The sequence below is a fragment of the Colias eurytheme genome, chromosome 1 (genome assembly GCF_061535395.1).
Source record: "Colias eurytheme isolate Ceu_HAF_F1 chromosome 1, ilColEury1 Martin Lab GWU primary, whole genome shotgun sequence".
NCBI classification, from domain to species: domain Eukaryota; kingdom Metazoa; phylum Arthropoda; class Insecta; order Lepidoptera; family Pieridae; genus Colias; species Colias eurytheme.
Window position 1 is genome coordinate 10,789,914 of NC_142980.1, and position 22,078 is coordinate 10,811,991.

Sequence of the window (22,078 nt, forward strand, 5' to 3'; positions counted from 1 at the left end):
CTACTAAGGGCTCTTAAAGACTTTCTTCATACCTACGGAAAGAAAAGAGATATTAGCGTCAACGATACATTTCTGTTTTCTATTACGTTTATTGCAGAAATAATGCAATATACGAGAGAAAATTAAATTATTAGCATCACTGTTGATTTGTGATAAATAGACATTATTTTTTAACTTTATCTTGATTCAAGTTCAATGCAATGTTTAAATGATTTTTTTTTTTTTTTTTCCTCACCATATTAATTAAAACATTGGTAGAACCGTCTGTTAATAAGTTGAGGCCTTCTGTTTTGAGTCATACTTATATTAATATCATTAGACTATATTATTTTTCTTATAGGTAAATAATATGCTATGGGCGTTATTTTTGTCACAAAGTCACAAAACCAAAATATATTTTACATTTTGGGCCACGTAAGAATACGTTATTGCAGCGTGGGCACCCACAGCGGAAAAGATGGGGGTCCAAAAGAGGCTTAACACCGTTCAACGGGGTTTTGCCTTGAAGATCTGCAGAGCATATCGGACTGTCTCCCTGAACTCTGCGATGCTGTTGGCTGGGATTCTCCCTCTTGATCTCAGGATACTCGAAGCTTCGAGGCTTTATGAGATCGGGAGGGGTGTGTCGCACCCGGCGGTGTTGAGGGACAGGGAGGTGGAACGAATGGCACCCGCGATTGAGGACCCACATCCGGCAGAGCAGGTAGAGCTGGGGTTCGGCTTGGTAGATGAGGACACCTATGCCGACGTGGTTGACAGCCACGTCCACAGGGTCTATACGGACGGCAGCAAGATTGAGGGTCGCGTCGGAGCCGCCCTTTCCGTATGGAAAGGTGAGGCCGAGACAAAGGCCGTTAAGCTTGCGTTGCCACCGTATTGTACCGTCTATCAGGCCGAGCTCCTAGCGCTCAAAAGAGCAGTAGACATAGCCTGCAAGAGCGGAGCGGCAAAGGTCGGTGTCTTCAGCGACTCCAGATCGGCGCTCCAGGCGGTTACCCTGAGTTCCCGTCATCCCCTGGCTGTGCAAACACGGGCGGCCCTCCGAAACGCTGCATTGCAGAGGCGGGAGGTCTCCCTGTTTTTGATTAAGGCGCACGCGGGGCTTAATGGGAACGAACGGGCAGACGAGTTAGCCAAGGAGGCCGCTCTGGGGTTGAGGAGGAAACCGGATTACGATCTGTGTCCTGTTTCATTCGTCAAGCGTATTTTGAGACAGGATACGATCAGCGAATGGGATAGGAGATACGATGTAGGAGGAACGGCCGGAGTCACGAAGCTCTTTTTCCCAAGCGCCGCTGCTGCATACAAGGTAGTCGGGAAAATAAACATCACACATCACACCACACAAGTACTGACTGGTCACGGCGGATTCGCCTTCTACTTGAACAGATTCAAGCTGAAGGATAATCCGTCGTGTCTATGTCAGCCTGGAGTTGAGGAGACGGTTCCTCACCTGTTACTCGAGTGCCCAATTTTTGCAAGCAATAGATATGCTATTGAACAAAAATTGGGCATGGCGATGACGGGTGAGAATCTGCCTTCTGCCCTGGGGGACAAGTGTAGGGATGCGTTCCTACAATATTGTAGAAATATTGTAGTCGTAGTCAACCAAAGGAATAGTGTGTGATATTAGTTAGCTCTTTACTGTGATATAGGATTAAGTTGAATGTTTTTGTGCCGTGTTTTTACCGAATTTTTATAATAATTTTAATTTTACAGCATTTTTAGCAATTATTGTATAATATTTTAGTCATTTTATATTTTAGTATTTTTTTTATTGTATTTTAATATTATCTATCCAAAAAAAATAAATAAAAAGCAAAAAATGTCTCTGGACTATAATCCAGAGGTTTAAAAAAAAAAAAAAAAAAAAAAAAAGAATACGTTATTATAATAATTGAATAACGTTTTCATTATATGGTTTAACATTTTAAATATACTATATCCAATAATTAAATTAATACTCACGAGTTAATTTCTATCCGTGCAAAAATATGCACTAACTAAATCATTAACGAAATTCCCAATTTAGGAGAACACTTTTAAATGTCAATTATTTCATAAAATTTGTGGGAGCCGAATGGAAATTTTTATACAATTCATATATTACTTACCTACATACGAATTATTTAATAGAATAAAGGAAAACTATTATTATTTAACTTTATTTTCAAAGTTGAAATTGCATATTTGGATAAACTCTAACGTTTCCTCTACTCTTTACGAAGCCTTTCTGGAAGTATATTAATATAATAAAATTACATGACTATAATATGCATTAGATAAATAGGTAGAGATCGTACCTATTAGATAATTTATTCGTATTATTCATCTTGTTATGAAGTTTGAGTTTTGAGGTTTGAATTAAGGTTTGAGTTTGTCACGGCACCGAAATAGAATACTAAAAATGTACACATACATTTGCTTTTTTCAAATTTGCAAGTCATTTATTCCTTACATCAGCAGTAACCAAGGTCCCGGGGTGACCCTTACAAGTAAGTTCGCAAAGAGTACCCAATTTTTCGCGTCCTACTTGAGAAGCATTTTTTCCGCATTCTAATAAAAGTGAACATGTGTATTGTGTATAAGCTATGTAATATGTTCTAAATATTTTGTCTGCTTTCCATGACAATGTGAGACAAATATAATGTTTTCTTTGAAGGTTTTTTGTAAAAGATTAAAATTGACGAACTTCGTGAACATTGATAAATATCTGTGTACTTACCATTGTTGACAACTTAAAAGTTATCGAACTTTGACAAATAAGAAAAATCAAAGTCAACAAAAAACAACTTTAAGTATCGGTATGATCAGTCTTCTATAAAAAATAAACTTGTATTTAAGTTGTTTGAAATACAAGTTTATGAATTTATGTTGATATCTAATATTTCATAGTATAACACAAATCACAACACAGCGACCTACTTGGGCCCTTATGAAGGGCATTAGGGCAGGAAGTAAGGGTGTGATCGATCTCCCTAAAATGTCTTGCTTATAGCTACCGCGCTTTAGTCAACAGATTAACCTTTAGTTAGCCCTGCAGTTTGATAACACTTAAATCACACAAAAATTGTAAATTCCATTACTATTTGTAAACTCTCGTTTTTACTTTCCTTAATTTACTAGAAATAATTTAAAATTGTAAATTACGTTACTATTTTGTAAGCTTTACTCTTGGTTCCTTCATTGGTTCATTTCACCGATTTAAAACTTTATAAGTATGTTTAGGATCGCCACAATCAGGACTTGATAATGCTATAAAGTATCCACTTACCTCAACAATCACTATCAAGTGTTGGATGTAATCAGCCTCCGTCGACACCAGCTCACGTATGACAGCCTGTTTGGCTTGCTCAGTTTCCGGTAACGCTGTTGAAGAATGTTCCGATTAATTGTCTATTCTCTAATGCATATCATAAATATTTTAAGAACCAATCACCCAGTTTTCATATGATAAGAGCCTTTCAAATTTCATTGGTGAGGATGGGTCCACAATCATCATCAATCCTCACCAATGAAAACGCGATCAAAAGACAAAATATCATATCTGGGTGAAGTTTGGCATAAAGATTATAGTCGACAAGGAGGTTATTAATGTGACGTACTCGAGCAGACAATAGCTGCTTAATCTTTTTCTAATTGGATGATATAATGGTTGTAATTAGGTACGTTATTTTTTTGAATTCGATAATAATTTGAAGAGAAATACGGCCTATGTTACGCGTCTATACCTAGTAAAAAAGAAGAAAACTTGAGTACGTAAAACTATACGCGTAATATTAGTAGTTGGTAACCAGCAGATATGTCAGTAAATAAAAAATATAATTCAATAATGATGAAAAAAATTGTTATTAAATTTGTTCAACGTAAACAGGGTGTTTATCAAAAAACTTGACTTTAATTCTTGCGTGAGGCATAACGTAAAGTTTACGAACAATTTATTTCTAAGTTTCTTTCCAACTTTGTTAAATAACAAAATATTCACTCACTAATCGTATTCTTGTTCACTCAATAATTATTTATTGACAGAAGATAACTGTACAATTTCGGCCCTAAAATATTTTTAGCTGACCGTCTGGGTCACCGTTAATACTAACCACTGAAGGTCCGATGTGACCGATAACTAAAATATCACTATTTAATAAAAGTTAAATTAGAAATTTACGTAAAATGCAGATCGATGCAGGCAACGGATTGGTTGAAATGAGAATCCAATGAGAACTAGCCGTGTTCTGTAAGCTTCTATAAATATACGCCCACAGTTTAGAACCTGAACTTCGCTCTACATTTTACAGGAATTGAAATATTGAATTTATAAATGAAATATTCAATCCTGCTCCGAACAAAAGATCAACAAGCGAATTTCCGAGAACAATTAACTGAGACCTCTTCTTTTATGAAAACTTATCGTATCATTAATATAATAATTGTATAAAAAACATTCTGCAATTTTTATTATTAGAAAATAAAACAAGGCACGTGCAAATTGTCGTACCAAATTAAATCATAAATTTTACTCATTACAACTGCCATGAATGATTGTGATTTCTGACGAACATAGATCGTAACAAAAAATAAAACAAATGCTAACTGAACGACCGTTTTGTTGTCTCTGCACTTTTATAAGCACTTATTATGATTCTCGTACCGTTTTACCTTTGATACGGAAAATTCGCAAATAAAAAGGTAAATTAAAATTGCAAACAAAACAATCGTCATGTACAAAGGAAATACGTCAAAGCGAGGTCTATCCATTTAATGCAGTTATTGATATTTGATATGCCGTAGTTAATGATAAAACTCGTTCTCATTCCGTTTCTGTCTCGACATTCGTTAAAGATTCCCTTAGTTTTTATAGCTAACCGATTATTTGCTGCGCCATAAAACTATTATGTAGGTCGGAATATGGTATTTTATTCGTTGCGTGTAATGCTGACTATAAATGTTCAATTGTTTTACTATTAAATACAGTAGAAACTAGAAACAATTTGAAAATTGGTCTTTATTATAAAATAATGCATTGCAATAATTTGATAAAATAACTATTAATCGCTGTGTAGGTACGTCCTCTCTATTAGTTTCAACATAATATAAACACACGTGATTAAAGTCTAAAGTCTAAATGCCTTTATGGTAAACATATCGCCATTTAATATGTATTTACAATTTTAATCAAACCGAGCATCACACTCACATTAATTAACAAACTCTGGTTTATCGTTAAGCTGCTTATTTGTCATTTAATCATTTCATGATGATTTTCAAATGAACATTGAATGCAAACTATGTAGGTATAAGTTATTTTAGGGTTTTGTTAGCAAATTAATACGGAACTACATTTAAGTATAGTAAAATTAGCAGCAATTCAAAGTCACATAATATTCTCTTGTTCAGAGTAAAATTAATTAATTACCGTGTGACCACATGCCATACTTTCATCCTATAAACATTCGAATATTTTACCAGCGGGGATGTGGGACCGAGCTTTCTCTGCCACCAAAGCACATACCAAAGGTAACAAAAAGTTGTTGGATTGGTGTTGATTACTATCTTGAAAACATCTTATTACAATTTTAACATGAAACAATTATTGTCTATCCTTAAATAGTAACGTTCAATTGCTGGCTGCTTTTAACAAAACTTTTAACTGCTTTAAATTTCTACTAGGTATATAAAAGAAATGATACCAAAATTGTCAATCGATGTAACGCGGTTTCAAAATGACGAGTTATAAAATGTACAATGAATAGGTAATTAAATTCCGTTACGATGTTACCCTTTAAACTAAAATTAATCCGTTCTTGTGACATTGTGATGTGTATTTAATTATTCGCGAACAATAAATATCCTAGAGGCATCAATATAAAAGTAGATAAATTAAACTGAAACAAATACAGTTACCCGCGTTACATCGTGTTAACGGAAATGTAAAAGTAAAAAATAGATGCAGGCAAACAAGGTTCAGTTCAATTTTCTAGAATTAATTTTGACAGAAATCGACAAATGGATTTTTTTGCAGTCAGATAATTTCGTGGAAAATTTTGGAATTCATTCACTTTTGGGGTGTATTGAAATCGTTGCAGTTTTCAGTACCTATACAAATCATGTATTATTTACTGCTAACCTAATAAAACCGTACTAAAATAAAACCTTACGCCATAAATGTTAAAAAAATATAACGTATATTGATATTAAATTTAATAGATAAGTTTTCTGATATCTATAATTAAAAGAGGAATGAAGCAAATTAATGTAAAATAAATGAATAATAGACCAAGAACACAAACTGGCACCACTAATATTTAATATTTACATAAATGACTTCCCTAAAGCCATTAGACATAGTATAGGTAGTTATGTTTGCTGATGATAGTACTGCAATTTTCGGAATTTTTTCGGAAGATATAATAAACCTCAAAGAAGAATAAATAAATAATATAAATAACGAAGGCTCACATTGACCATATTTGCTCAAAACTAAGCAATCTGTCTTATTCCCTTTATATGCTGAGAAAAGTAGCAAACGAGGCACCTCTATTATCTGCGTATCATGCCTATGTGAATTCCATATTACGCTATGGTATAATATTCTGGGGTACGCTATGGTATAATAGCAGATATAGAAACCGCATTTAAGTCACAGAAACGGTGTATAAGAGCTATATCTGGTATAAAGCAAACAGACAGCTGTGTTCCATATTTCAAAATGTTTTTTCTATTAACTCTACCGTGTTTATATACCTACTAGCGGTCCGCCCCGGCTTCGCACGTGGTACATATGAAAAATAGATGTTGGCCGATTCTCAGACTTACCCGATATGCACAGAAAATTTCATGAGAATCGGTCCACCCGTTTCGGAGGAGTATGCAGACTAACATTGTGACACGAGAATTTTATATATAAGATATTTGAAGTTATAATGTTTCTCAGTATGTATGAACATTTAAAAAGTAAGCGTAATGATCATAAAAATATATATATATGTATGTTACTCAGTAAAACTAGGCATTTTTCTAAAAGCATTTTTGGTGCTTGGGTCCAACACTGTATAATAGACTACAATAACAGAAATAGGAAGTATAATTAAATTCAAACGCAAATTAAAAGACCTTTTAATACAAAAATGTTATTACTGTATTAAGGACTATATTAATGATAAATCACTCGCTGATGTGTAATAACGATTTGCTAATTGCTTATATAATTGTTATACATAATATATAGGTAACCTTCATATAACTATTGAATTATTAGTGTATATTTATTTTATTAATGTATTTGATTTAAATTTAAAATAATTTTCGGACTTTAAAGACAAAATTATTATTTGTTTAGCTGTAATATGTATTAATTGTAATTTCATATGCGTAACAGGCAGGATATGGCGGGACTTATGTTTGTATAAGATCTGAATTGTACCCATATTCATGAATAAAAATATTTGAATATTAATTTTAATTTCAAACTTTTCAACTCACAACGAAATACAGCTGACAAATTGTAAGAATATTTCATTTTAACACTCAAAAATATTAAAAAGGCATAATTAAAGCCTCCATCATAATTCGGTGTGAAATATTAGCTCGCAATTAGCTTAATTAAAAGCATTAATTTCAACATTACTGATCGTCAGATTCCGCTATTGGCTGAGTTCGTTCAAGGAAACATTTCAAAGTAAATTATTATCATTATATGACATAGGACGTGTGAGAATAATCTTTCTTTTTCCGTACATGATTCGTGCCGCTGAATGCACTTACGCGTGGCAACTGCATCTAGGAAAACATTTTCAATTTGTACGGCCCAGTTATCAAAAAGAGTAAAAGATACCGTGAGGCAAAGAATATGTATCGAAGTTTATTTTTAGTCTTATCATTACCTTAAAAAGTGATAATATGACTTTAGCATAAATAAATACTCCCTTAATCCAAATTAACATGGTCATACTAAATTATAAACTTAAATAGGTAATAAGATATCGAATAAGCTCTTTATTCAGAAATTAAGAATTATGGATAATCTAAAAGTAAGGTTGGTTATCGAATTTCCCTAGAATAGTTAAATATTAAATTGTAATAAAAAGAGGTAGGTACAATTCTAATTAAACATTGAATGGTGTAGCAACGTTAAAATTCATAATGAAATAATATTTGTGTAAAGGTTATCTGTATTCCATGGTACCTTTTGTTTGTGATACAACGGGACTAATTCATGATAACTTTATCCTCCTAAGACCCCGCGTACAAAATTTTGTACAAAATAAAATAGTGCTATCTGACCCAGCTCTGTCATATAGTTTATAGTAGTAACCGCCCAGTGTACAATTTTTTGTACTTATTCTTTTAACAACTGTAGTTTTTTTCAAATCTTCCCGCGAATAGTTTCACATGTCAAAATTACTTAAATAGTTTGTATTGTCTATGTTATCAACGCTGCCAACAAAAAAATAAGTATATTTTCAAAACTAGCTGTGATGAACGGCGAAACCTGCCGCTCCCTCGTGCTAAGAGTAAGTTTAATCTCAAAATACTTATATAATCACTAGTTTTCCCACATCACTGTTAATGTTATTTTATACTATGAGGTGTAAATATTACACACTATTAATATTTATTGTTGCTGTATTGAATAAAGGTGATCCACAAAGTCATCAATTATTTTGTTCAATATTTTGTGCATTGGTTCTCAGTATCAAACGTTAGGTATCTGCTTTTCATAGAGAGTATTTTTGTTTTTATTCTAGATTCTAATGAAAATGAGATTCTTCAGTGTCTAAATGAATTAGAATAGAAGCTGAAGAGGACCCTTTTGAATATAATAAGACAGGATGACGAGTACATGCCAGATGGTAGAGAGGAATCTTCATCTTCAAGTTCTTCTAGTGAAGATGAACAGCCGTTTATTGAAGATGACAATGATGATTCTCCTTTTTGCGAGGATCAAGTCGCAGCAGAACACGAATTCGTCTACGTTGGACACGTGGTTGTAGTCGTGGAAGAAATATTATAAGCACTCGCGGAAGAAGGAAGTCGTGGGAGTAGAAGTCGAGGACGCGTAATTTAATATTGCCTTAATAGAAGTTAAGCCTAAAGATCTCAAATGGAAAAATTTTGTTCTCTATTTAATTTCTATAATAAACTTTATTTTTTGTAATTTTGATTTATTATTTTCTCTGCTATATTAAGACCCACTGTACAAAATTTTGTACAAAAGATAGAATTACAGAAGGTGTCCAAAAATGTCCCATAGACACCTGGTATTACGGTAAAAATACTTTCGAAACCCTAAAAAGTATAGCTTCAAAATTACGACGTTTTACGTCTCTGGGTCTGACAGCAATAAATTAATTTGTGCATATTTTTGTACAGTGGGTTTTTACGACTACCTTTGGTAGTTCCGATCTGGGTCTTAGGAGGTTAAAAAAAATATTTATCAGCCTAATGTATAATTTTATAATAATAAGTTTTTATAAGGAATTGGAAGATTAAACAAAATAAAGATGAGTTAGAGAGTGGTCTGAACGGAATTTCGTTTAACAGAAAGATTTTATCTTCGAACAAAAGTTTCTCGAACGATATCGCCGACGAAATCTTATCTCATAATTTCCTTTACTCACATTGAATTTTTCGTTTTCTCATGCTCATTGATACTTCGCACTTTAATGTTTGATTTCATTGGACTCCCATTTCATTTATAAAAGCGTTTATTTTATATCTAATAGAATAGAATATAATCTTGAATCTGTTATGTATTATCCAACCACATATTATGTAGGTATTTAAAAAAAATGTGTATAAACCCGCGCGTAAAAAATTATAGACTCATCTTGTACCTATGACCTTTTTCTTTATAGACCTTCTCAACAAACGATTCATGATAACTGCGTTCAGTTCAATAAAAGCATACAGTTTAACAAATGAAAAGGTGTTTAACAAATGGCCATGGACCGAAATCGTTCAACGCAAACATTGTTTTGCGTTATTTACATAGTAAATGAAACTCTACCTTGCTCAGCCTTGTGTAGTAACAGACTTTCGAGTAACATTAAATATCGAAATGCAACGCTTACTTTCAGTTTTAACGGACGCTTGAAACGTTAAATGTTAAATGGATATTACTACAATATATTATTATATATAACAAACAGACAAAAAATTTTAACTAGAGTTTTGGGTTCGTGATAATTATTTTTATTATAAATTTTTTTCTATACATATCTATTTTCATTGTACAGACATCACTTTTCCACAATTTTATTATATGTATTGATTTCTGTCTCATAAATTCGTGAGTAATCATTATTTCATCGTAGACATCAATTGAAGAAGATAAAAATACATTTGAACAAGTTGATAATAGACCAAATTTTCTGTTGTGTAAAGCACTTTATTCTTTACTAAGAGGTTAAAAACTTTAGCGAGAGTTAAAGATGTGTTCCTGGAGAGAAGTTGTGGATCTGGCATGGCTTAAGGGATATTAAAAGTTGGAGTAGTAAGGGTTAGGAGTTTGCAAAAGGGCATCTGGAATAACTGGATACGTGCTATGTTACTTAAAAATGCTCTTCGGTGAGGGTGTGGTAGATCCCGGGACGGGCCTGACCCAATTTGAACCAAACTACTCGGATACCACTTTATAAAATTAATATTTCAAATTCATGCTCTACAATAAGCTTACCGGAGGTTATGGTTAAGAATAATAATTATTGGCTGTATATTTCGTATCTTGTGTATTATATACGTTATGATCATTTGCTTGCATTTGCATCATCATCAATTGCTTAAACTATAAATTTACCATTCATTGATTGTTAAAAAAATTTAATACATTCGGAGTAGTCTTAAACGAATGCATAACATTAATGCATATACTTATATGCAAGTATTTACTCGCTATTTGTTTCATATAAACCGTAATATACATCGCCTTTGAAAAGCCCTTTGTTAACCGAATAAAGATGGATTGCGCCTTGGAATTGATCGTTAACCCTTATGATAACAAAAGGGTCCTTCGCGCATTGTTCTTAAATTCTAAAGATTAAAAAATAGACACGCTTAATAATAAGAGCTATTCTACCAAAAAATATAAGGTCGCGTAAAATTAAGCTGGATATATTTATGTTATTGCCTGCACGTACCTAATGGGCAACCCCAAACCAATAATCAATAGAAGGGGACTGCAATAATATTAATTAATAATACGATAAACTTAATATATTATACCGATGTATAAGAGAACGTATCAATAGCATATTGTATCGAAAATAGTATCCGCAATTAGTCCTGAAACTTTTATAATATTAGCTTTATACAGTTTCGTTTTCAGCTGAAGCGTGAATAGGTTGTATTTTCTTTTAAAAGTTGGAAATAAAATACAGTTTCTTGAACTGTCAGGATTATATTTTTGGAAGTCAGGCACAGTTACATTAATAAAACTGTCTAGTCTAGTATTCCTCGATAGTGTTAGTTTTCGGCTTAAAAGCCGCGCGCTACCTATTATAAAGATTTCCTCGATTGTTTTAGGTTACTTTCTAAAAGTATGTAATGCAATTTGGAATCTTTAAAAGTTAATTTTTGACAATTTGAATGTTTTGTAAATTATTATTATTTGGCAGGATTTGATCGGCAGTACTATTTAAACCCTGTATCCATAGATCAGTAAACAAGCACGTAGGTACCTACTATTAATGACTTGTTTCGGCCTCTTAAGCTAGTTCCATTTATTGCCAAACGATCGGAAGAATGTAATTAGCTAAGTACCTTTAAACTGCTTTCGTATTGGAGGGATTATTTGGAGATTATGGCTAATTCTGTACTAAATCCTTTTCTGGGGATTAATAGTGTAGGTACTGAATATTAAAATATTTTCAAAAATAAAAGAATCTCTTCTCGTCTCTACTTATCTTCTTATTTTATAAAAATAGACTATTACACAAATTTTTATAAGTATTTATAAAAGATTCTTTTTATTTCGTTATTATTTTATAAATTATTGAGAAATTGGAATATTATTTGTGATGTTTATTTGTAAAATGTTATCTTTAATGAGGATCATTAAATAGGACTTATAGAAATACGGGGAATCTGTAAGTGTTTTGTTTTTCTCGGATTACACTGGTATTTAATAATAGAAAAAATATTCATAATAGACTACAGGCCCATGTTGAAAAAGTTATGGGTCATTTGAACCACCAGGTGACCTATCTAGAACGATATAAGAGCATAAAATAATAAGATTCAGCACTATGCCGTTCATGCCGTATTTGAAATGAAATGAATTTATGAGAATATAAAAATGTTAACATAAATATAGGTACTTACTTTTCCAGTCGAATATAGACTCGAGGCAGCCAGATTTTTCTGACCACATGAGGTAAGACAGAGCTTCGTCAGGTATAGTGGCTGCGACAAACCCTTGCAAAGAAGGCACGCCATTCTTTGTAAACTCGGCGAGGAGGTTTTGCAACTCATAGTTTGCCTAAAAATATAAATTGCATCAGTACAACGTTCAATACAGGTAAGATTATGAAAGCGTCTTCTAAAGCATGAAAGGTGTGACTAATTACAAAATATTCAAACGTTAACTGCAATATTAGAGACAGAGATGAGAGAGATTTTTTAAACTTTGTCAATGTTAATTGACACTTGAATATATTGTAATATTTTTATGAAAAGCACACATCGAAAAGCCAGGCAGTTTGCACTATGACTAATCGGGAACAATATCTACCACTAGCTGTTGCCCGCGACTTCGTCCGCGATTAGGTCGTTTTTCGTCATTCGTCGTTTAAAAAAAATACGTGACACTTTATTTTTGAATGTTCTTAATTATTGTCTCTTATAAAATTTAACTACTTACATTAAAATTGAACACTCTGATAAGAAAATCTTAAAATCTGAAGAAAACATGAATGAATGTGATTTAAATTCTACATTACTTAGTATCAAAATATAATAATCTAAATTAAATGTAGATTAACAGTTTGAGCACACCATTATAGAATATTATGTACTTAAGTATTAAATTACGTTAGTTAACATAGTAACTTTACTAAAAACACGATGACTTTCTTTCGCGCTCGGTACCACAAACTAAGCATGTTTGTGGTAAGTGGCCCGCGTGACGCGTCCCTTGACCCCCCGCGAGTTCCCCTCCGTTGCTATGCGAAAATACATTCGTTGCTCTATTTTAAGAAAAATTTGTAATACTGTGGCCTGGGCGTTACTTAAAACACGTCCAGGGAGTTCCTGAGTGCCGATATCACCATCTTGAGGAAAAGCTTCTAATGTCGATTTAAAACTGCATACATACGAATTAACCTGTTTTAAAATTGTGAAATGAGTTCAGTTTTAAATTTGAGAAATATTGATTTCTTGTATTCCACTATTCGTTGTAGTCGAATACAAAATATTGGTATTTAAACAAACTTAGGTTGGCCTACAGGCAAAAGGGATCCTATCAAATGGTAAACTTGACCTTGTATCTTAAAAGTAAGCATGAACGGACCTTCTGATAATTATTGAGCACCAAAGGATCATTTGAAACGCGCTACTATAAGAGCGAATATTGTCTAATAACAGTTTACATTGCACAGTATGTTCCTCTAAAAGTAGTGGTTTCAAAGGTTCCGGTGTATCTTCAAATGAAAGCCGACTCCTTACTACACTATAAAGCATTACAAAAAGAACATACTACGCCTTTACAGAAGATGATCTGTAATCAATTGTGAGGTTATAAGCAAACCCACTTTTATATTTGTCAGACCACACCACCGAATTCGTAGATTGTTTACCTCAAGTCATTAAGACTATGACGAAATCTGTCTGCGGCCCTCTCGCTATTCGTCCGTTTCCAGAGACCGAATAGTTTCAATTCTTAATCTTTCATTAAACAAACTTATTAATCGTTCTTGTCTCATATAATTGTAATATTCGCGTCCCTACTCTAGTCATTGCTTATACTCATGTTCATCTTCAAGAAATCGAATAATATTATGATGCACCCTATCATTTGTCAAACGGTCTTCATATTGAGTAAAGTTTCAGATTCTCGAGATAAAATATGACTGTCGTGATCAGTAGTGAGACGTAATTCCCTCTCAGTGAGGGTTTCGGTCTCACGGGATAGTACAATATGCCGTTTGCGATCAGCTGTGAGACGTCATACCCTCTCAGTGAAGGTTTCGGTGGCACGGGATAGTAGGGGAGACCGGGTTTGGTTGTCTCACGGGTTGGTTGTCACAGCGGTCTTAACACAAAACTGAACTATCGAATAAGTCTGGTGAACAGCGTGGCAAGAGCGATACAGTGACAACGCTGTCCCCACTTCGCGTCAGACCGCCCCGATCTGCCGTGAGGGCCTCACACGTGTTTATTGTTTTCGCACAGATTTTTTATGATAATATGAGGACCGAATATGCTCCTCATAACATCTCTTTTTGTGAACGAAACGACAGCGCGGTTTAATTTAATGCCAACACCATTAGAAAAAAGGATTATTATTAATTGTGAAAAAATATCATGATTTACACTATTAACACTCTTTAACATAAAATATAAGTCTGTGAGTGTGTAAAAATAAATCCAGCTAATTACACATCAAACTTATGTTTATAATTAGGTATACGACATGAAAATATAATAATTACCAAGCAATAATAATACAGATAAGCAGTGGTGGCTCAGTGGTGAGCCGTGAGACCTCGGACTTCGAATCGATAAGTCCGTGGTTCGAGACCAGGCGAGCGCGCAGGAAATAAATTGATTTTTCAATTTATCTGCGCATGTTGTAACATCACCACTGCTCGAACGGTGAAGGAAAACATCGTGAGGAAACCGACATGTCGAAGAATTAAAAAGTTCGATGACATGTGTCATCCGCCAACACGCACTTGGCCAGCGTGGTGGATTATGGCCTGTACCCTCATAGGAGGCCCGTGTCCCAGCAGTGGGAACGTATATGGGCTGATGATGATGAATAATACAGATAAATACTGAACATAAGTAGGTATAATAGATATTAAGTAGTATTAGTTAAAATATACTTGACTGTTAGTCAAAGTTTATTTTTACTAACAACATGTAAATGAAGAAGAAATAATAATTACCAACAAACTAACCTTTTCTATGATACTTAACACGGCACATTTTTCAAATTATCTTGCTCAACCCTGTTCAAAAATTTGAGGGTTTTGTTGGAACTTTAATATGTCAAAACTATGATATATCTAAACTACGATACAACTTGCTTGCGGAAATGCTCATTACAATTGTGAATCTAAAGAATAACTAACAACATACTATTCAATTTTATTGAGCTGATGAATATCTTTTGCCTGGAAGAAATCACCGTCGCCTAATAAATATACTGTGTTTTCTTATAAAACCGTTACATAATTTATTTTATCTACTTAAATAATGAAAATGATATTATATTTATAAAATATAAAACATATTATTTAAAATGATTAAAAATAAATAAATGAAGCAACTACGATTCAAAGAAAACATCTTTTTCAGTGTTAAAATGCTCTTAGCAATCCTGGATGATGAACTGTATCATGTACTCTGATCCCAGTACGGTCGGTACCTCGATAGCCATAACGATAAATATTATAATCAGATAACCGCAAAGTCAAAATAAAAACATTACTTGTACAGTTGTGAGTGCAAAATTTACGTTTCATTTGGAATAACATTTTTTTCGGTACTAAAACGTAGTCGTTTGATATGTGGTTGGCTGCCCCTCCTCTCCTTCCTGAAAAATATCCTCCAAAATTTCCCGAGATACTTCCAATGATTGAACCATTGGACGTTGGACATTAACTTCAGTCAAAAATTGACGAAGCGGATGATTACTAATTTCCACTTAATCCTCGCTGCTACTATCTTTACCATCAAATCATCAATTTTCAAGTGGTGTTGTAAAAATATCAGCAGAAATCGTCTTCCAAAGGCGATATAATTTTATGAGCATTGAATCTGTAAATAACAAAATCAAAAGTTAACTGTAAATCTATAAAAAAAGCTACTTACAAATAAAATTTTATCAAAAACTACTGTTCCCAATGCACCTCAAAATAATAAAAGAATTCATCATTTTATTATTTCATTCTAAAAGTGTAATATAATACCTACCAACAAAAAACATGAATTGCTATCATTATAAAAAATAAATACCTATAAGTATCAACTTACTTTTTGTGGGAACGCATGATGGTGAAATTTCACAAAACACGAAGATTGCATTTGATATTTTTGGTTTTATGGCATAATTGAATGCTTTATAAATATCACTACATAGTATAAAAAAAGTCGCTTTCTCTGTCCCTATGTCCCTTTGTATGCTTAAATCTTTAAAACTTCGCAACGGATTTTGATGCGGTTTTTTTAATAGATAGCCTGATTCAAGAGGAAGGTTTTAGTATATAATTTATTAGGTTTTAAACAAAGGGGACGAACCCGCGGGCGGTAAGCTAGTAAATTTATAAAATACGAAGATTTCTAAAATTGTAACTAATGAACGCAATCAATATTAGATTAACTGTAGATAATGGTGTCTAGTTTTACTTAAAATAATAAACATCTACCCTCACTTTAAAAAAATGTAGTATATTTATTATTTACACGAAATATACCTTATAGGGAAGGGAAGATATGGGCTAAAGAGTTAAATAAATAACATAATTATATTTAAATTATTAATTTCCAACTGTGTATTCAGTAGTGTTAACATCTAAATTGATTTGATTTTTACGAAATCTCATAGATGGCGCTGTTACAAAATTAACATTATACAACTTACATTCTTTAAACTATGTTTCTCTTCCCAAGTTACTTAAATGGCAATTGGCATAATTTTTATAGTGTCAATCTAGATATTGTCAAACAACATTTATATATGCGTCATATGATTATTAATTTCCAATAGTTAACGTGTGTTTGATTTTTCTAACACTTCATAGATGGCGCTGTTTCAAATTTGTCTTTATACTGCTAAGATTCATTTAACTGTTTCTCTGCCCAAATTACGTAAATGACATAGTTTTTATTTTGTAAAGCCAGATAATAGCATGGCTTACTCGAAACAAACATTTAAACATGAGTCTTTAGATTGTACGCTATCGTAGTACACGGAATATGTAAGAAAAATAAAGGCTCACAGCTCCTCCCCCGAAGGTGATATCATGATAATATGTTTAAACTATCCTCACCCGACCTCTTAGGAATATTCATGCAAAATTTGAAGTAAATCTATGCAGTACTTTTCGAGATTAGCTCGGTCAAACATACAGACAAACAGACAAACAGACAAACAGACAAACAGACAAACAGACAAAAATTCTAAAAACTATATTTTTGGCTTCTATATCGATTATAGATCATGGATTATGTATTCTTTTAAAAAAATATTCAATGTACAGTTTTGACTTTCCTACGATTTTATTATATGTATAGATTATTTGTATTAAATGAAATAAAATATTGTACTTTAACTAAAAGCACACCTACATGCAATAGGTAACCAATATAACATAACTATATCATTTAGACTAAGTCAAAAACATTTAATTTAATCTGCGCAATAGTGAATTGATCATTTTCAGAAAACAATTTTAAAGTAAGAAATTCGTTTAATCTCTAAAGTTTACTTTACTTATTACGGATTTAATAAGTTTTATAATAAAGTGCAGTTTTTCAATAAAATGACTTAATACCTAAGTAAGTATGTAATATCAAATAATTTTAAAATTAGTTTTGAAAATATATATGTCGAATAGTCACAATTAGCAAGACAGTACCTTATAGTCGTCTTAAATTTGGCCTGAAAGTTATTTTAATCAAAAGAAGCTTCATAAATCTGTGTAAGGAGAAACATTTCAAAATATAACTAGACCGACCACTCTGACCGGCTTAAGAGACATTATTCATTCATTATAAAAGGATGACGTCAATGTCACACCTATGGATAACTGTATAATATGTATATAGCGTTATTACAAACTCATTATATATGCACATTATTTATAATGCAAGATGACGGGGAACAAACACATTCTACGAACCCCGTCAAAACACGGCCTTTAACACAGGCAAGTTGGCCTATTGACAGCTATTGACAGCCCAGGCAAAACACATTAGCCTAGGTCACGGCGAAATTTCGTATATGCCTGCACTTTAAGAAATTTACGACTTCATATCGATTCACGAAAAAGAATAAAAGGAAAATTTTCGTTCATTGCAGTAAACACTCAGGTTGATTGTGGTAAATAAAATTTTTAATTGGTAGAATAAACCTTAGAGTTTACGAAATTTATTGTTTTGATTTCAATAAATTTGACAATCATTTTATATTAACTTCAACAATATGGAATTATTTAGGCATTTAAATATCTTCAGCCCTGAAACGTCGTTCTACTTGAGAAGTTATTTGGCAGAATAATTTAATAAACGAACACGTATAACTCATAAACTGGGTTTAAAAGGTTTTGACTTAATAGCTATTGGTGAACAAAGTTGTTTACTAAATCATCAATAAAGATGTAATACCCATATGGTCGCATTGTTTCAAAAGCATATAATACGAATTTAAGGCATTCGTTTCAGTTCAAAGCCTTAGTTCAAAGCCGAATAGATTAAGACCATGTTAAGGCTATGGCCTTTCTGCGCATTTACGTACAATTACGTTGAAATAATTAAGTTGAAATGATGTCTATAGTAGAGCCATTTAATAGGCAACATTTGACAGACAAAATTCAACAACGTAACCTAGTAACGACGACATAGCATAACATGATATTTCGTTTTGTTAGAACTGCACATTTGCTTAACTTTTTTCAATTACGATTACATATTTATAATAATAATGACCGATACAACTATACAAGTAATTTTAAGATTTGATTTTACTGAGAAACCATTCTTAACATTAAACTAAAAATTAACTTATAACTTATTAACTTTAAATTTCTGATTTAAAGAACTGACGTCGCTACAATTTTGTGTCAATAAACCTTTTTTTCTTTTTAAATACCAGAGACGTTACTCTAAAAATCTAAATCTGACATCTAGAATCGAATGCATTGATTACTTCTGAATAAAAATCATCAAAATTAATAAATGCGTCGTGTTTTTTTAATTATGTAGATACTTGTCTTATTTTGCTCCTTAAATTTACGAAAGAAAGAATATTACTAGGACAGGGATTCCCCTGATCAATTTTAAAATTGACAAGTGTTTCAATTTCGATTGACAAATGTTTCAAGTTCGTATCGATTAATTCACTTTAATCGATGTTTTAAGTAGTTTACCTCTCTTCGAAGATAAAATTTATAGACGTCAAATGTTGCCTATTAAATTGGCTCGACTTTAGTGCACTGTAATTACAGTACTCCTAAATTAATAATGCGCATGCAAATCTTCGCTAATTATAATAAATAATAATAAATAAAAACCTTTATTTGTCTCTCTCACAAGGGTTAAAAATGACAATTAATGAAAAATACACATTATATATTACGCAACCTTATGAGAGCTGGTGCCCGAAGTGGGTTCTGTAGAACCTGTGGTACGGGTCACCAGGCCCCACTTAGTATATCCAAAATACAATGTAGCAGTCGTATGGATAGAATTTGCAGAATTTGCAGCAAGCTTGTGGATAAAACAAAAGAAACAGTAAAATAGTATAAAAATAAAATAACTAAAAACAAGTAAAAAAATAGATGGTTGTTGTGTGTGTGTATGTGCGTATGTGGAATGTGTATATGGGTGTGTGCGTGTATGAGTGAGTGTATAGTGAGGTCTGTAATGAAGTCTGAGCTGATGAATGAAGAATGTCTTTGCTGAAGTCAAAAGAAACGGGGATTAATTTAAGCGGAAGCAAATAGTTTTTTTTATTTTTTATATAACGTTGCATAAAAGTTTTTCTGTATCATCGTAGTTTAAGGTTTTCAGGTACATAGAGATTTTGATTTTACAATTGGATCGATTGAGAGGGTAAATATTGAGAATTTTATTTAATTTATTGTAAAGATCATTGCCGAGATAACAATAGAAGTTCCGAGATAATTTTGAATAAAATCTAACCATGTGACATACTGTGTCCTTTCGCCTCTTATCTTTTATCGAGTCAGGATTAAACGTAAGTTGCTGGTGTTTCTTAAGGACAGTTTGGAGTATAAAAGACTGTCTTACAGATAGAACGTCCCAGAATCTGTACAGGTCAAAAGTGGGAAAACGATAAGGAAAACCTCCAGCTACTTTCAGTACCGCACGTTGAGCTCTCTCCAATTCGAGTAAGTATGTTTTAGCGGCACCTCCCCACGAGGTAATGCAGTAATCCACTAGAGACTGGCACAGGCTACTGTATACAATCTTAATGACACGACGATCAGCAACGTGTCTGAGTGACTTAAAAATATAAATAAGTTTACGCATTCTGGACACTAAGGCATTGATATGCGGTTTGAAGGTAAGACATTGGTCAAGTATTACTCCTAAATATCTTATACTCTCAGTCCTTTCAATCGGAGAACAAAGGCACAGGGGATTTTCTTGGTCACAGGTATGAGCTTTTAGAGATAAAGAAGGCGGTGGAAGCACATTTGACTTGAGTGCGAAACATATGTATTTAGTTTTAGAAGCATTTAGGGTAAGAATATTTCTCTGTAGCCATGAATTAACCTTATTGAACCCTATTTGAGCAGTAATGAAGAGATCATTCCAATTATCACTCTCAAAAAACATTGCCGTATCGTCAGCAAAAGTAATAATTTTGCCATTCGTAAGGTTAAGGCTTCCCAATTCGTTTATGTAGATCAAGAATAGAGTTGGGCCCAGGATGCTTCCCTGCGGCACTCCAAAGTCAACAGAAAGTTCGTTGCTCAAAAAAGAGTTGACCTTAACCCTCTGCTTCCTACCAGAAAGATAGTCATGGAATAGCTGTAGGGCAATACCACGAATACCCAGTTTTTCCATCTTAGAAAGCAAAAGTGGGACAGAAACCGTGTCGAAAGCTTTTGCTAGGTCGAGAAATATTGTCAGGCATTTCTTCCTCTTGTCTACTGTTGTAATTATAGAATTCACTATTTAATGAACAGCTTCATTTGTAGATCGACCTTGACGGAAGCCAAATTGCGATGGAGAAAGAAGGTTGTTGTCTTCTAGGTACTTAACTAGACGAACATTAATTATACGCTCTAAGATTTTTGAAAGAGTAGGCAATATGGAAATCGGTCTGTAGTTAGACACGCAATCTCTGTCACCACTTTTATGGATGGGTTTAATAATTGCAGATTTGAAAGCAGTAGGGAATTTTCCAGCGGAAATCGAAAGATTACATATATGAGTGAGAACAGGAGCAAGCAAATGAGCATATCTTTTAATCAATCTACCCGAGAGACAGTCATTTCCTACAGCACAATTATCACGAAGACCCTTGATCAGCTGGAGAATTTCGGATTCATCCGTGGGAAGCATAGCGAAAGATGATAAAGGTGGAGATTGCTTATAATGTTCATCTAGTTGAGAATTTTGGTGATTTAAAGAAATGTTCTTATTTGAAAATTGTCGTACATATTTCCGAAAACACTCGAATCATTGAATCGAAAGAGCCATAAACAATGCACTTGCATTTTACACCTTGTTCAGAAGAAATAGAAGTCAATTCACGGTCATACACAATCTAAAACAATTTGGGCGGTAGGTGACGGTAGCCTGTCAGTCAAAAAACTGAAAAATCCGTCAGTCGTCTTTAAATATTGGTGGTGACTGCACATATTCTCTCTGTGTGGAATTATATAGCTGCTATTACATACCCTTCTTGGTTTTGTTTTTAAAGGTGAATTGAATTAATCGATGAAATGGCACAGTTGATGGCAGTAGGGAAAGTGAAAATTAAGAAGAGCATAATGAAAGTTCCGATGTATATAGAATGTCATAAATAAAGATAATACCTGATTTTGATTGTTTTTATTTTTATTTTCTTGTTAATGTCATAATATTCGAGAATGATCAGTACTTTAAATACTTTTGAGCTGACATTTGAATGATTAGATTTATAATATGGTTTAAATGTAAACCT

The 22,078-nt window shown here is 33.0% G+C and overlaps 2 protein-coding genes across 2 annotated transcripts in view; one reads left to right on the top strand and one right to left on the bottom strand.

Annotated features, from left to right (window-relative positions):
• The window catches only part of LOC149911224 (uncharacterized), a 71,325-nt gene that overhangs the window by 15,226 nt on the left and 34,021 nt on the right, over positions 1–22,078 (bottom strand). The window contains exons 5-6 of the mRNA XM_090117237.1: positions 12,319–12,475; positions 3,275–3,369 (exon numbers count right to left, since the gene is read on the bottom strand). Of these exons, the coding sequence (XP_089973363.1) occupies positions 3,275–3,369; positions 12,319–12,475 (252 nt within the window). The remainder of the gene's footprint in view (positions 1–3,274; positions 3,370–12,318; positions 12,476–22,078) is intronic.
• Positions 442–1,841, top strand: LOC149911225 (uncharacterized). The gene has a single exon (XM_090112728.1). The coding sequence runs from the start codon at positions 458–460 to the stop codon at positions 1,625–1,627; it is 1,170 nt and encodes a 389-aa protein (XP_089968854.1). The 5' UTR covers positions 442–457; the 3' UTR covers positions 1,628–1,841.

Coding starts and splice junctions, on each gene's coding strand:
- LOC149911225 (XM_090112728.1), top strand. CDS start 458: ATGGGGGTCCAAAAGAGGCTTAACACCGTTCAACGGGGTTTTGCCTTG.